The sequence below is a fragment of the Apodemus sylvaticus genome, chromosome 1 (genome assembly GCF_947179515.1).
Source record: "Apodemus sylvaticus chromosome 1, mApoSyl1.1, whole genome shotgun sequence".
NCBI classification, from domain to species: domain Eukaryota; kingdom Metazoa; phylum Chordata; class Mammalia; order Rodentia; family Muridae; genus Apodemus; species Apodemus sylvaticus.
The window spans coordinates 14,456,126-14,472,518 of record NC_067472.1 but is presented as its reverse complement, the minus strand read 5'-3'; the positions used below and the strand labels follow the sequence as shown (position 1 = coordinate 14,472,518).

At 50.1% G+C, this 16,393-nt stretch overlaps 1 protein-coding gene across 1 annotated transcript in view; it reads left to right on the top strand.

Annotated features, from left to right (window-relative positions):
• The first annotated feature begins 2,037 nt into the window (after positions 1-2,037).
• Positions 2,038-16,393, top strand: part of Neurl1 (neuralized E3 ubiquitin protein ligase 1) — an 83,590-nt gene continuing 69,234 nt past the window's right edge. Inside the window, exon 1 of the mRNA XM_052184230.1 lies at positions 2,038-2,558. Within this exon, the coding sequence (XP_052040190.1) occupies positions 2,474-2,558 (85 nt within the window). The 5' untranslated portion in view covers positions 2,038-2,473. The remainder of the gene's footprint in view (positions 2,559-16,393) is intronic.

Sequence of the window (16,393 nt, the reverse complement as noted above, 5' to 3'; positions counted from 1 at the left end):
CGTCTCCTCTTGGGGCCTTAGGCCCACCCATCCCCTTCCTACCCCGGCTTCCCAGGACACAGAAGCAGGCTTATTACAGAAGGACCCAGAGCCTCTGTAGTCATTCTCTACAAATCCCAGCCAGAACCCTGCTCTTCACACACACTCCAGGGCAATTAGTCTCCTCTATACAGGGTCCACAGATTTGTTCTGACTCATAAAATGCCTGATCTCCCCAGCTAAGAGTAATGTGTATGCCCCCCATGGCTGGCTCTCTCTCTCTCTCTCTCTCTCTCTCTCTCTCTGTGTGTGTGTGTGTGTGTGTGTAGCTGTTAAGAGCCCACAGTTTGTTGACAAATGAATCATCAGCTGGGGGTAAGTGTTGGGAAGACACTGCCCATAAATAAGACACCAGTCCTTGACCATTCTGTAGCTGGTCAGCACGTGATCCCAGGCACCTCAGAGGCTGGTGGCTGGGGCTGGGGGAGCCGGTTGTCTTTCTCCTCAAACACCAGGGCATACCTCTCACAGGTATTTCTAGCTTTCCTGGAGTCTCTGAAACTTAAGGATGTAATGTGTGGAATCAGATGAGAGTCAAAGGCAGGGCAGGGGACTAAAGGGGATTCAGAGACGACTTCTAAGGATCACAGTAGGATTTTACTGCTGGCAGGCATGGAGAACCATTCACTGTGCAGATACTTTTGAGAGTCTGCATATCCCTGCCCTTGGAGCTAGAATGCCACCGTGAGGAATGTGGCTGGCCCACTCTCCCCTCAGCAAGCTTTTTCTCTATCAGGAGAAGCAGATTCTAAACACGCAGAAAAGGCTACTTTCAGGTGAAGTCATATAAGGGACACGGAGAGAATGGGGGTGACCCCCATGGAGAATGGTAGGGAGAGGCAGAGATGCTTAACTGGGATGGTCAGGGAAGAGTTGTGCCTAAATATGGAGGAAGGGTCCTATGGAGAAACTTAGAAAAGGATGGAGGCGATGCCTGTGTCCCACTCATGATCCAGGACACTGGATCCGAGTTGGGGAAGTCCGATTAGAGAGTGAGGGATAGCCTCGTAAAGCAGCAAGCCTGGGGAAGGTGTGGGATGGACTGTCTTTTCCACCCCTGACACACTGGGAGAAAGAACCACCCCAGATCCAAGCGCGGGAAGGACTTCCGGGTTCCCTCCTGCAGGTTGCAGTGCTGAGCTACACGGATGGAAGAGTCACGTGAACAGGACATTTACAGAATGCCCCCTTCCTCGAGGAGGCCACCTTAGTATGGTATGACCTCTACCATGGGTCATACCACCCCAGTTTCCCCAATCTCTTAGTTTTTCAGCTGACAGATTAATTCAGCATGGAATTGGTAACTCTCTCGTGGTTTGTACCATGAGATGGGTCCCATCAGCTTGGTTCTGGTCTTGTGGTTCTCCGTTCTTGAACATGCAAAGGCCCTCAGTCAGGAAATGGGTCTGAGTGGGGTTCTGATTGGAAGTTCCAACTAGAGCAAAGGGGAGGTAGGTGATTGGATGCCTTATCGCAATTGTCTTGATCCATTATCCACTCAATCCTGAGCATTTTAACCTGTGCCAAGCCCTGTATCCCGTGCTAGGGAGCCTCCATTAGGTCTACCTCGCCACGCCCTGGCATCGGAGCTCCCAGCGTTGTGGCGGTCCTCTTCCTCTTGTTTTCAGGTTCTACGTCCCAGGACAGGAAGACGCTCAGCCTCCGAAGCTCCCATCTGTTCCTGACGTCAGGACCCGAGCGGTGCCGCCCCCCAACCCCGCGTCCCTCGCGCTTTCGAGAACTTATAGCCAGCGGGAACGCGGCGCGCCCCCGGGGCCCACATCTGGCAGAGCGGGCGCGCGCGTGTCACTAAGACGCTCATTCACCGGCGCAGCTGTCGCCATAACAACCGGAGCCCGGGAGTCCTGGCGACGCTAGGGCGGGGGTTGGGGGGCGGCGGCCTCGGGAGGGACCCGGCGGGAGCGGGGGCGGTCCACACCAGCCGGGCGCTGCAAGCTCACCCGCGGGCGGGAGGGCGCCACGCACGTCGCCGCGGCCGTCCCCGCGGGCGGGGACCGAGCCAGCCGCCGAGCCTCCGAGCAGCCGCGCGCCGAGCCCCGACTCTATGGCCCGCGGGGAGCGCGCCGCCGCTGCAACGCCCACCCGCAGCCGGAATCCGAGCTCCAGCACCAAGCAGAGCGCAGCGGCGCGCGCCGCGGGCCGGGGCCCAGGGGCCGGGCCGCCCCGGGCGCGGGGCATGGGAGCCCGGTAGCCGGGTGGCGCGAGATCCCCCACGGCGGGCAGGACCCGCCGAGCGAAGACCGCCAAGCCCGGGGAGAGCCGGAGACAGCAAACCGCCCGCCCCCGGCCGCAGCCCCGCCAGGGCCCTCCCCCGGAGGCGCGCACCCGCGCGCGCACACACTTGCACACCTTTCCTCCGCTCCTGTCCAACCTCTCCTGGCCCCCGCCAGAGCACCCCCGGGGGGCCGATGCCATGGGTAACAACTTCTCCAGTGTCTCCTCTCTGCAGCGAGGAAACCAGAGCCGCGCGTCGCGGGGCCACCCCCAGAACCTCAAAGGTAGGCTTTGCCGACCGGGAGGCAATTGCAGGGAGGGTTGCTGCGCAGGTGGAGTGGTGGGCAGGGGTGCGGTTGGGGATGACCGGCAGGTGCCACCTGTTGTGTGCATTTGGACGGCGGGAGAGGCGCTTCTGACAGTGGAGGTGGGCTGCGGTAGCAGCTGACCCGTGCTGCTGGTGGAGATGAGGGAGGATGGCGGTCGGTGGGGGTCTGCGCAGTTCTCCTTATCTGCCCTGGCAACGTCACTGGAGTCCCCTCCAGTGATGCTAAGCAACGAGAAGAGGTGGGAAAGACATTTGCCCGCTGGATAGGGCAGTGTGGAGGGAAACCTAGGTTCTCCAGATGAGCTTCCCAAGAGAGTCGTCGTGGTCTTCTTTGCATTTGCATAGGGCTGGGGGAGATCCCGCTGGAAGCACTAGTTGCATTTCTAGTAGAGGGTCTTGGAGATCCAGGACTAAAAGGGCAGGAGCATGCTCGTGGGGTCTTTTGCAGTGAATGATCTTTTGCACTGAGTCAGTTTTTTTGTTTTTTGTTTTTTGTTTTTTTTAGTGCATCCAAAGACAAAATATTTGGTCTGAACACTAGAAAGATGGGCAGGGAGCTTCTAAACAGATGGATCTTTATTGGGAAGGTTTGCTGTCTACGGCCCACCATCCATCCAGAATCCTCTGGGGGGGGGGGGGAGGCCCTAGGTTCAACCCCAGGCCTTCCAGCTTCCAACATGTCTCTGACCTTTAGAAGATGCTGTGAGATGTTTCCTAGGTGCCTGAACCTAGCTAATTCTTTCTGAAAAGCTGATTTTTTTCATCATTATCAGAGATAGGTTGCACTTAGTTCTAGGGGCACAGTGATAGCTAAAAGCCTCAGGGCTTCCAAAATAGAAATAGCAACAATGATTAAAAAAAAAACAAAAACAAAAAAACAACATGAAACAAAACAATGTAACTTCTCCAGTCTCCCAGTACATGACTAGGGTAGTAAGAGTACCCTTTAACCCAGAGCCTCGGTGTTTACGAAGGATGTTCACAGGCCTCTTTTCAGGGAGTACAGATGCTTCTCTGGTTAGTCAGCAGAGCAGCAGTAACCATATTCATCTTCCAGAGGAGAAATGAGTTAGAAACAGTTAGGCTTCAGACCCTAGAGGCTTGGAACTCTTGTGTCTTTATGCTAGGCAAGAGACAAGGGATGGAGAAGGGATGACAGATGTACCACTGTCCTGCATTCCAACACTGTCTTTCAGAACTTCACCTCCACCCTGCTTGGGGAAAATCAGTGGGTCTTGGTGGATTTCTGGAAATTAATATGGTGACACGTGCACAGGTCCCTTTAGAATCATGTTTATTGAACTGATGGGAGAAAAGTGGAGATGCAGGTGCTACCCACAGCCACCAGGATGCTCCGGACAGTATCACTTAGACAAGGAAAACAAGCTGAATGCCCAGGAATCATGGTATTACCTTTTAGGGGAGGATGTGCCGTCACTAAGATTATATTTTCAAAGACTCCGATGACTTGGGAAAGTGCTCACAGTGTAAGAACAGTGTGTAAAGTTACAAAGACTTTGTGACCCCCGTCCCCTCTATGATTCCCATTTTGTTAAAAGGCAGTTATGTCGATCGAAAGGAAAAACTAGTAATCACAAATCAGTAAGAGTCAAGAAGGAAGATTTCTTAAAGGTTCTGGGTAATGAATCATATGGGATTTTCCTCCTTATTTATTTATTCATTTATTCATGTTTTCTTTTTAAAAATGTGTTCAATAAAAATAAGTTATTTTAAGCTAGTTTCCTGTATATTTATCTATATACTTATATACAATGCACCCTGTTTATCCTCTCCCTCAGCCTCTTTTACTTTCCTTCCATCCTTATGAGCCTCTCATCCTCATCTCTACCTGTCTTTTCCTTCGGTTCATGATTTTTTATTTTGATGAGCCCTCCCCCCATTATATTTAAATTCAGGGCCATCTGTGTAACCAGTGGGTTGGGGCTATGCATTGGCGTCTGCTGCAGTCACTAGTGGATGTACCACTGAAGACAGTGATTCTCCTTTTCCCTGGGTCTGTCTGTAGGAAATAGTTAGGCTGTGAGGGGTGGGGCTCTCGGAGTCCTTCCTCTGTCCTTGGCTGCCTGTGGATGACTTGTTTTTTTGTGCAGACCCCCTACAGTCATCTGTAGTTGTTGAGAGCTCATGATTGCAATGACCACATACTTCCCAGAAGATGGTATTTCACAGCCCTTCCGACACTGAACCTCTCAGAGCCTTTCTGCTCCCTCTTCCTTAAAGTTCCCAAAGCTTGGATGGAATGATCTTAAACGTCTTATTCCTATTCTCAGCACCCTGTGAAGCCATAGATCTCTGCCCTTAGCACAGATCACTGGACATGATCTAAGGCTGTGAGGTAATCGTTTACGGGTATAAACATATATATTTTGAAGGTAGTTCAACACTGTGCCACTTTAGCTAGCCAACAGGACCCCTAGATTCTGTGACTCTACCCACTATGAGCTTTGTGGGTGTTTACAGTACCAAGTATAGATTTGCTTTCAAATCCTAGCATAAAGCGGTTGGTTACTTCTGTAACAATGCTGCCACTGTTGCACGAGTGGGCGCATCTTGCCACAGTTTGGTCTCATAGTCGGTAGGATGCACAGCTGTATAAAACCGTTGGGATCCTTTTCCCTCCAGAAGCTTGCATAGCACTTCCTGCACTGTGAAGGCTTGTCACTGGGGAAGAGGTCTCCAGCTCAGTTGCAGCTTGGTCTCTGGTTCATGCAGCCGAGGTGTGTGGTGCCTTCAGTAGTAGGGTTCCACTGCCTAGTTCTGACGGACACCCAAGGGGAATGGCAAGAGCTTTGGGAACCTCTAAGGCTCCCCCCCTCCAACTCATAAGGGGTCATCCCACACTTGACACCGTTTGTGTCTGATTTATAACCTACGGCTTCAAGGAGGAGCCTTTCTAGCCCTGTAGGGTATCTCCCTTCCAGGCTAAAAAAGTTTGGTTATAAGATTATAGGTTTCCAGTGGCTTTTTCATATCCCCATTGTTTAGTTGATCCTGCTACTTCCTCATCTCCATAGACCCCTCCCCCATTCCTATTTGCCCCTCCCCCTTTCCTACTTCCCCTTTCCTATTTACCCCTCCCCCTTTCCTACTTCCCCTTCCTCTTTCCTATTTCCCCTCCCTCCTTTCCTACTTTCCTCTCCCTCTCTCCTACTTCCCCTCCCCCTTTCCTACTTCCCCTCCCTCTCTCCTACTTTCCCATCCCCCTTTCTACTCTCCCCTCCCCCTTTCCTATTTACTCCTCCCCTTTCCTATTTACCCCTCTCCCTTTTCTACTTCCCCTCCCGCTTTCCTGCCTTCACCTCCTCCTTTCCCTTTTACCCCTCCCCTCCCCACCCCTGGAATTTCTCCTTCTACTTTCTTGATCTACTAGATCTACTGTCCACCTTTTCTTAACAAATCCCCTTCCGATGACCTCTTTCAAGATTTCTGGCCTCCACATCAACTGTACACCGAACACACAGAGTTAGAGATGTTCAGATATGGCCCACATGTGAAGGAGATCATTGCTATGTACTTTCCTGTAGCTGGGTTGTGACCGTGGTACTTTTCCCAGTCTCACCTGTTTACCTACAGAAGTATTATTTTATAATTGTAAATGGGCTGCCATGGGCTGGGAATGTAACGGTGGAGAGAGTGCTTGCCTAGGATGAGTGAAGGCCTGGATTCCATCCCCACTGCTGCTAAATAAACACATGAATAAATAGACTGTTGGTGTCAGCGTGTGCACAGACTGTTTCTAAGCACCGAAAAGAGACTGGTAACGAGGATGGAGTCTGTGGGCATCATCTGGATAAACTTCTTTCCTTCCAAATGAGAAGAAAAGGGGAAAACACACTGATTCGACCAAATTCCTTAGTGGGTCCGTTTGAGCGGCAAAACTGAGCTTTGTCCCTCGTGGGCAGGGACTGGCTGGGGACTGGCGAATTGACCTTGCCGGTCAGTGATCGCAGCCTGTCCCCCTGAAAGAGACACTGCCCTTTTCTGGGCTCAATGGAAGCCTAGAGGAGTCCCTAGGGGCTGTACCCATTTTTACCTGACATTTAGGCTTGTGTTTGTGAGATCTCTGTGTCTTGGTCAGAGGGGCTCCTGTTCTCATTCACAGATCTGGTAGCACACACCTGAAATCCTAACACTTGGGAGGCTAAGATCAGAGGACTGTGAGTTTGAGGCCTAGGCTAGTGAGACACTATCAAGGAAGGAAGGAAGGAAGGAAGGAAGGAAGGAAGGACAGGAGGAGAGGGAGAGAGAGGGAGATGGTGAGGGAGAGGGAGAGGGAGGGAGGAAGGAAGGAGGGGGAGAATCAGAATAAATATGAGACTGTCCATGAACACACATTCTTGGATCTGCCAATCCTCCTCAGCCTGATTTCTTACCCCGTTTCCCTTCTCTAAAAGAGTGTTTACTCATGGGACTGGAAAGATGGCTCAATGGTTAAGAGCTCTTGGTGCTCTCTCAGAGGACCGGGGTTTGGTTCCCAGCACCCACGCTGGACAGCTCACAACCACCTGTAACTCCAACTCAGGGGACATGATACTCTTTCTTGGCCTCGTGGGAACTCCCACACATGTGAACACACACACACACACACACACACACACACACACACGTCAGAGTTAAAAGAAAGTCATCATACTTTTTTCTGTAAGTGCCTGGTTTTCACTGCAGATTTCCTTCCACGGATGTTAACACTGCCGAGTGGTTTGAACCCAGGACTGTGATCCTGGCTGCCCCATCCAGTGCTCTGCACTAGGCCAGCGTCCAGCTGTGATTTTAGCAATGCCCATTTAGAAATGCAGTGTGGGTAGAGGGATGGATTTCCTTTCTTCTGCTTCTGTTGCAGCTCTGTGGGCTCCTTGTCCCTTTAATTAAAACAGCTGCCAGGAGCTGTCATGATAGGAGATATCAGATTGTTCTGCCTGTCAGGCTGATGTGAAGTGGGCCTCACTTTTACCTCTCAGGAGTAGATTTCGGGCTTTTCCTGGAGACACCCTACTGATAATCCCCTCTGGGTCCGAAGACCATGAATCCAGGAGCATCCAGGAAGCCAGGTGTAGCTCTGGGGTCAGGACCAATCAGCAGTGCCTGAGGAGATGTGTGCTGGGCTCAGAGGCTGAGGTCAATGCCCTTGGCTTCTTAGGCTAAAGATCCTGGAAAAGCAAGGTGGGGCGAGGAGGAAGAGGAAGAGGAGGAGGAAGAGGAGGAGGAGAGAGGAGGGGAGGAGGAGGAGGGAGAGGAGGAGGAGGGGGAGGAAGAGGAGGGGGAGGAGGAGGAGAGACGCATGCTTGGATGGTTGGCTTGGGTCTGTGCGCCAAGGTCTGAAATGGGAGGGCACATCACAGAAGGTTTGAGCTGAGCATGGGCAGGGCCATAGGAAGTGGCAGGGGATGAAGCCAGGTGCGGTGGTGTGTGGGTGGGGCCAGGACCCGGCCCAGAGAAAGAGAACTTCCGTTGTATGTTCTCTGAGCCGAGCACAGTGTCTCAGGAGGGAATTCATGTTCCACGCGGAAAACCACAGGGGAATAAGATCTTGCTCCTCTCTGGCTCTTTTCCAGTGCCACCCCGTTTCCTGCTGAGTGTGGAGGTACACACCATTAAGAGAGCTTTGGGGAGACGTTACTAAGCCCAGTGGTCACCCACGGATGGAGAGTGGGTGGGCCACCCCCTACCTTCTAAAGGATTCATTGTAATAAAATTTACATGGTGTAAAATTGCCATTTCAATGCATGTGATTTGGAGGCATTTACAGAACTGTATAATGACTACTTCTATCCAATTCCAGAATGTTTGCATTGTCCCAATAGGAAACCCTGTGGCCATTAAGCAGCTGTTCTTGTTGCCCCTGTCTCCCTGGCAACCACCAGTCTACTTCCTGTCTCTAGGAACCTGCCCATCATGGACATGTCATATAAATGGAATCGTAGAGTAACTGGGCATTTTCGTTGGCTTCTTCGATTTAATATGCTCAAGCTTCATTGGTGATGTAGTATGTCTCTTTCTAAAATCAAGCAATAGTCCATTGCATGCATAAACCATGTCATGTTCATCTGTTCATCGGCTGATGGATATTTGAGTTGTTCCCCATGTTTGGTTATTATGAGTAAGGACACTATGAACACTTCCATATAGGCCTTTAAAGATGATTGATTTGGGGGCTGGAGAGACGGCTCAGTGGGTAAGAGTACCTGACTGCTCTTCCGAAGGTCCTGAGTTCAAATCCCGGCACCCACATGGTGGGTCTACTCCCATCTGTCATGGGAACTGACACTCTTCTGGTGTCTGAAGATAGCTACAGTGTACTCACATATCATAAATAAATAAATCTTTGGAAAAATAATTTTAAAGATGATTTATTATTATTATTATTATTAATTTATTTGTTATTATATGTAAGTACACTGTATTTGTCTTCAGACACACCAGAAGATATCTCATTATGGATGGTTGTGAGCTACCATGTGGTTTCTGGGATTTGAACTCAGGACCTCCGGAAGAACAGTCAGTGCTCTTAACCGCTGAGCCATCTTACCAGCCCTTGTATTATTATTCTTATGTGTATGACTGTTGCCTGTATGTATGTATGTGCACCATGTGCATGCCAAGTGCCTGCAGAGGCCAGAGGAGGGCATCAGACCTCCTGGAATTGTAGTTCCAGACGGTTGGGAACCACCATGTTGGGCACCAGGCCTGGGTCCTCTGCAAGGGCAGCGGGTGCTCTTAACAGCGGAGCCATCGCTGCAGCCCCCGAGTGTAGGTATTTTGGTTCCGTGTTCTTTGGGGCTGTGTGGACTGGCTATCTTTTACAATATAATACTTACTAAACTGGTCCCCTCACTAAGTACTGGTTGTGACAGTGGCAAGGAGGTTGCCGCCCCCACCCCCACCTGAGCTCTACTGCCAGCTGGACCCCTGTGTTTCCCTTCCATGACGGCTGAGACTCCTGTGGCTGACGGGGAGCTCCTGAGCCCCAGCTAAGGAGCCCTGAAGGAGTCGAGTGGAAAGCCTGTTGGAGCTCCCTCCGCCTCTTCCCTGCCTCTGCGTAGGGTAGAGGGCGGCTCTCGCTGGGCCAGGTCCTGGCCAGCTCCCAGCCTGGTATCCCGCTGCTGTTGCCCTGATACGGCTCCTTACACCAGAAACGGTGATGGCTGCTTGTTTGTTTGTTTGTTGTGAGAAATAAGAGTCTCATGTAGCTCAGGCTGGCTTCCACCTTGTTGTGTAGCTGAGGTTGGCCATGAACTTCTGATCCTCTTGCTTTGCTGTTTTGGTTGCTTGTTTTTCCATAATTATGTGGGTGTGCCTCTGTGTGTGTGTGTGTGTGTGTGTGTGTGCCCTGGGGATCCAACTCTTGTTGTCAGGCTTGGTGGCACTAAGCCACTCACCTGCCCTTGTATGTTTTAAGAGAAGGTCTCACTCTGTAGATTGACACGAAATTCACCACCACGAAGCCCAGACTGCCCTGTAACTCATGACAATTCTCCTGCCTCGGCCCCTTGAGTCCCTTGATTACAGGTGTTCGCCATCACACCTGGCTTAGCTGCCATCTTCACTCCTGCCTGTGTCTTTTAAAGATTTATTTATTGTTATATGTAAGTGCACTGTAGCTGTTCTTCAGACACACCAGAAGAGGGCATCAGATTTCATTGTGGATGGTTGTGAGCCACCTTGTGGTCGCTGGGATTTGAACTCAGGACTTCTGGGAGAGCAGTCAGTGCTCTTAACCTCCGAGCCATCTCTCCAGCCCCTGCCTGTGTCTTGAGGGTGACGGCGCTGTTACCATTGGCCCTTCTCCATCCCCTGCCACAGATAATCAGATAATCAGAGCTTCCCCCCATCAGCCAATGCAGACACTTCCACGGCTCTGTCTGGGCTCCTTCCTTAGTTGCAGTGACATTTTGCAGATGATGTGAGCTCATCCACCCCCAGTGGGAGCACGGGGGCTGGGGTGCGTGGTGGCCTCCTCAGTCACCCCAAATGTCAGAGATGTCCGTGTTCAGTTCAGTGTGACCTTTGAACTCTGCTTGCTGATTGCCATAGTAATATTTACAATACCAGTCATATATTGAGTGGTTGCTGTGTGCCTAGTACTTACGATGTAGATTTTTTTCCATCAATATCCACCTGACAATATACCAAGGCGTTTTATAGCTGGAGAAAGAGAGGCTGTGAGCAGTTGAGTAACCTCTCCTCAGATCTGTTAGAGATGAACAGAAGGGCAGGGTAGGTGGCTCAGCAGGTGGCTTTGCTGTCAAGCCTGGTGACTTAAATTCAATCTCCAAAATCCACGTTGTGAAGGAGAGATCATACAACCCCTGTATGCTGTCTTCTGACCTTCACACCATGCCGTGGCACACCCTCCCAGGAATAAGTAAATGTAATCACCATCATCACCATCATCACCATCATCACCATCATCACCATCATCATCATCCTAAGTGCCCAGTGGTGCATGCCTTTAATCCCAGCACCCAGGAGGCAGAAGACAGCAGATCTCTGAGATTGATTGAGGCCAGCCAGTATTCCATAGTAAGAACCTACTGGGGACTGTGGGGAAGAAATGAATGGAAGTGGAATTCAAACCCAGGATCTTGAACTTTGAGTTTGCTACTTGTCTTAGTGACTGTTCTATTGCTGTGAAGAGACACTATAACCAAGGCAACTCTTATAGAAGAAAGCATCTCATTGGAAGATGGCTTACGATTTCAGATTTTAGTCCATTATTGTCAGGGAGCAGGCAGGCCAGCCCTGGAGCAGCAGCCGAGAGCTACATTCTGATCTGCAGTCCTGGGGCATGGGGCGGGAGATTGAGAGACACCGAGGCTGGTCCTGGGACGGGCTTTTAAATCCTCACAGCCAACCCCAGTGACACGCTTCCCTCAGACAGACACCTACTCCAACAAGGCCACGCTTCCTAACCTTTCTGCAGCAGTGCCACGCCTTGCTAGCTAAGCATTCAACTATATGGGCCTGTGGGGGCCATTCTTACGCAAACCACCACACTGCTGTAACTACTATCCTGGTTTGGCTTTTTTTCCCCTTCAGTTGTAGAAAAGAGACAAGGCAGAGCCCCAGAGGGAGGATAGAAAGTACACGGCCCTATCCAGAGCTCCCTCCCTTCATTAGTCAAAGGACATCTAAGATGACTTGGCTAGTCCAGAGTTCCCAGCCTTGGGCCCCTCCTAACTTTGGCTCCCAGCAGCCATGTTGGGCAGCCCACGACCACCTGTAACTCCACAGGTGAGTGTCCAGAGAGCCTTCATGCCGTCATATACTCAGGAGCGTATACTCAGACACACACACATAAACAAAAAAAATGTTTTAAAATAAATCTCTATTTCTCAGGTGCCTTCAATTTAGATGAATTCATTCACTCTCCCAATAAATGTAATGCTGGTATTTTCTTCTCAGAATTTCTGCTCTGGGACATGAAGGTCACAAGGGAAAAGACTGGCCTTGGAGGTATTTCTCCTCACCAGGACTTTCCCTGTCCCTGGAATGGTATCTTGATCTGCTCAGGTAACCGATACCAATACATAACAGAATATCACTGCTGAAGACCTGGCCTGCAGCAATGTCTCTCTCACACTTCTGAAGGCTGGCAGCGTACACTAGGGTGGGTTCTGGTCAGAGCCCTTTTCTTGTCTTGCATACGCCTCCTCGTGGGTTCTCAACTGGCCCTTCCTTGGTGTATACACACCATTTTCTTATAAGGCCACTGGCCCACAACAGGCGGCATGGACTCTCATAGTTCACACGTTGAGACAATCCATTGGCTTTACAGAGTCCAGGATAGAGGCGAGATAGGCAAAGGCAGAACAGATGGTGGAAAGGGGGAGGGGACCAGGATCTGGGCACTGCATAGAGGATGCCAGGGTTGTCTTTGCCCTGGTGTGCAGCTGACTGAGGCTGTTTCCTGTTAATCTGCAATTATCTCATTCCTGGACCTACACACCCGGAGGCTAGAGGCTGAGGCCCTGGCTTCCCACTGAACTGGTTGCTTTGGCAACCCTGGGCAGGATACAAGTCTCCTTGGTAACATCTGGGAAACTTACTTCGGGGACAGAGGGACATGAACTAGTCATGAACGGTCAAGCTTGGTGGCACAGACAGAGCTGGGTCAGACCATTGAGATGGGTAGGCTTGTGAGGAGGGTGAGGCTTTGGAGATAGGCTGGGCTGTCTGTCACTTGGCCATTTCTCAGTCAGTCGAGAGTCCAGACATCCTGTAGGCCTGGCTTATCAGGAGTCATTACCCAAATCCCACTGGTTCCGAAAAGGGCCAAGTGCGGATAATTGTAGGGTCCCCCTCATTGTGAGATGAGGCTGGATACTTAAAGAAAAAAGGGTTAGGAAGGCGTCTCTGAGAGGCTTGGCTGTCTTTGTTCTAGCCACACTGTGAGGTGGCGGGGCTCTGGGCTTGGGCACTGTTGGTAAGAGGTGGTTTCCTGGGATGCTTTGATGTTGAGGACCATTTAAGAAACGCATACTAGAGCCTGGCCGTGGTGGTGCACGCCTTTAATCCCAGCACTTGGGAGGCAGAGGCAGGAGGATTTCTGAGTTCGAGGCCAGCCTGGTCTACAGAGTGAGTTTCAGGACAGCCAGGGCTACAGAGAAACCCTGTCTTGAAAAACAAAAAAACAAAAACAACCAAAATAAAAAAAAAAAAGAAAGAAAAGAAAAGAAAAAAGAAACACATACTAGGTCCTAGAAGTGATCAGCGCTTCTCTAGGACAGAACACTATAGAAAATAGATTGGGGCTGGCCACCATGGAACTGGTGGGAAGCAAACTGAAACCCAAATGACAAAGGAACAGGTGAAAACGAGTCAGAATCTGATAATTCTAACATTGCAGGGGCCGTGTGACATGTCCTCTTACTCAACTCACCATTTGAACTAGTGTTACTACATTTTGTGTGTGTGTGTGTGTGTGTGTGTGTGTGTATCTACACAGGAATAAAGGCACAAGTGAGCTCAGGCCACAACCTGGGGGAGCTCTCTGCTCTCTTTTTCTGTCACACCGGTCCCGGGAATTGAACTTGGATTGTTAAGTTTGGTAACAAGTGCCTCTACCTACTGAGCCATCTCATCCACCCTCCATTTGAACTTTTTGGGTTCAAATCATTGTATTTTAGAAATGATTTTTAATTCTTTTACAGATGGATAAACTGAGGCTTAGATGGGCTATGTTCCAAAGGTCACATGGTTGGCATTAGGTAGAGCTGGTAGGGTTCTAATGAAGATGTGTTTGACTTTAAGGTGCCACTTTTAAAAGAGTATAGCTCAATTGGTAAAGTGCTTGCTTTGTGTGTTCACAGCCCTGGGTTAATGCTCTTTTTCATGCTTGTGATGAGGACCTGGGTGGCAGAGGGAGGAGTATCAGGAACTCGAGGTTATTCTTGGCTAAAAAGTGAATTCTGGGCCAGCCTGGTCTGCATGAGACCCAATGTCAACAAATAAACACAAAAAGAACAAAGCAATTACAAGGACAAACCTTCAGGTCTGAAATGGTGATGTATGCTTATAATCCTATTGCTTGGGAGGCTGGGGCAGAAAGATCCTGAATTTGGGATATCCTGGGTTGCATAGTAAGACCCTGCTAAAAGAACAAACAACCAACCAACAAAGAAAAACAAAGCAAAATGGAAGAAATTTCCTTAAACAAATTTTCAAAAATGTCTTGACTTCTGATCTATAGAGCGCCTTGTGCCTTGTGCATAGGCTGAAAGCCCCTTCTGGTGCCCTGAGGTGGAGTGGCCACTGTGGTCCAGTACCCATCTCAGATCATCATGATGGGCATAGAGATGGGATGCAGGCTCTGTGCAGGCAGCTGCTGATGTCTGCGGCTGCACCGGGCACCGGTGTGTGGCCGGCTCCAGTCTGTCTAGCCTCAACCTCCAGGAGGCCTGGGGGAGTCACAGCCTCTCCAGGCTCAGCCCCAGGGATGTCCAGACCACGAGCACCTAGATAACGTAAAGCAGTAGCTCTTTCTCCCTGCAGTCAAGGGTGTGCTCAGAAGAGCCCAAGTCCCCGAGGACACTGACAAAAGGGCGGGCCCCCAACAACCCTGGTTGGCTCTCCCTGCCCCATCCACATTTTTGTGCTTTACCTCTTGATAATAAATGACCTTTTGACATAGAAATTTTAAACAATCGCTTTATTTCAGGGCTCTTTTAGATTTATATAACTACTGGGAAATTTCTATAATTCTGTTCTCATTTCCTTTTCTGATGCTGTACTAAACATCATGGCCAAAAGCAACTTGGGGAGCAAAGGGTTCATTTCACCTTCAGTCCATCATCTAGGGCACCACGGCAGGAACTTGAAGTAGAAGCACAGAGGGCGGATGTTACTGGCTTTTTCTGCAGGCTCACAGTCAACTACCTTCCTAACACAGCTCTGGCCACTCTGCTGGGGGAAGATCCAAACCCTTTCTGTGGGTTGGGCTCCGACATCAGTTAGCAGTCAAGAGAATACCCCCGGACGGTCGTGTTCACTTGCCAGGCTGATGGAGGCAGGTCCTCAGCCAAGGTTCCCTCTTCCCCAGATAGCACAAAGGCTGTTTGTCCAGTTTTCCTAATGCTTTCCTTCGTGGTTGCTGGTAATCGAATTGGCTCTTCGTGCGTTCTAGCGAGTTCTGGACCACTCAATGACCCTGTCCCCTGTCCCTAGTTCCCAGTTACTCTATTATGGCTTCTCCCATTAATGTGTGACATTTGTGACAATGATGGCTCTGACACCGTGTTATTAATGTCTGTAGTTATTTAGATTTTCTTCAGCTTACCCTAATGCCTTTTCTTGGTATCATCTAGGAGAGCACGTTATATCTGTGGTTAGCGAAAACTGGCCAGGCACTTATTTGGAGACTTCCTGGAAGGTGTCTGCTGTTCTCTCATGGTTAGATGGTGGCTGTGGTCTTGGAGAGAAAGGCCCTAAGGGTCAAGTGGCACTTGTACTATGTTATACCTGACTCTGGACTGCTGGGTCTTAGGACATCGGCGCTGTAGAAACAAGGACAGAGAGAGCAAGTCTCCATCCCTGTGACAAGCAAGGCTCTGTCCCTGTGACTTTCAGCCCAAGTCAGAGGAACATAGCTGTGATCAAGAGGGATCGATCCATGCAAATGTGAGGTCATCGGGTCTTACACAACTAATTCCAGGACAGCTTGAGCCACAGGGCAAAGCCCTCTCTAGCAAAAGAGTGAGGGTGTGTCTCAGTGGTGGAGTGCTAGCCTAGCATTCGTGGGACCTAGGGATCTAGGTTGGCTCTCCAACACCACACAAAAACAAAACAAAACAAAGCAGAACCCACATGGGAGAGGAGAGGAGCCAATCACTGCTGCTGGTTGAATACAGAGAAGAAACTAATCAATCACTGCTGCTTGTTGAATACAGAGAAGAAACCAATCAATCACTGCTGCTTGTTGAATGGCAGAGAGAAGTAACCAATCAATCACCGCTACTTGTTGAATGGCAGAGAGAAGGAACCAATCACTACTGCTTGTTGAATGGACTAGAGAAGCAGGCTTTTATTGATTTTCCTTGGCTGAGCCAACACTTGGTGGTTGTTGGCCACCCACAAGGCTTGCAAAGATGTTTTCCTTCTTGTGCACTAGCACTTTCCCTTGAGGTATTGCGGCTGATAGATGGTTGACTTAACCCTCACTGTCTCTCAGAATCTCTCCTCATTGTTTGGTTTGTGTCTTTTTGTTTGTTTGTTTTCTTGAGACAGGGTTTCTCTGTGTAGCCCTGGCTGTCCTGGAACTCACTTTGTAGACCA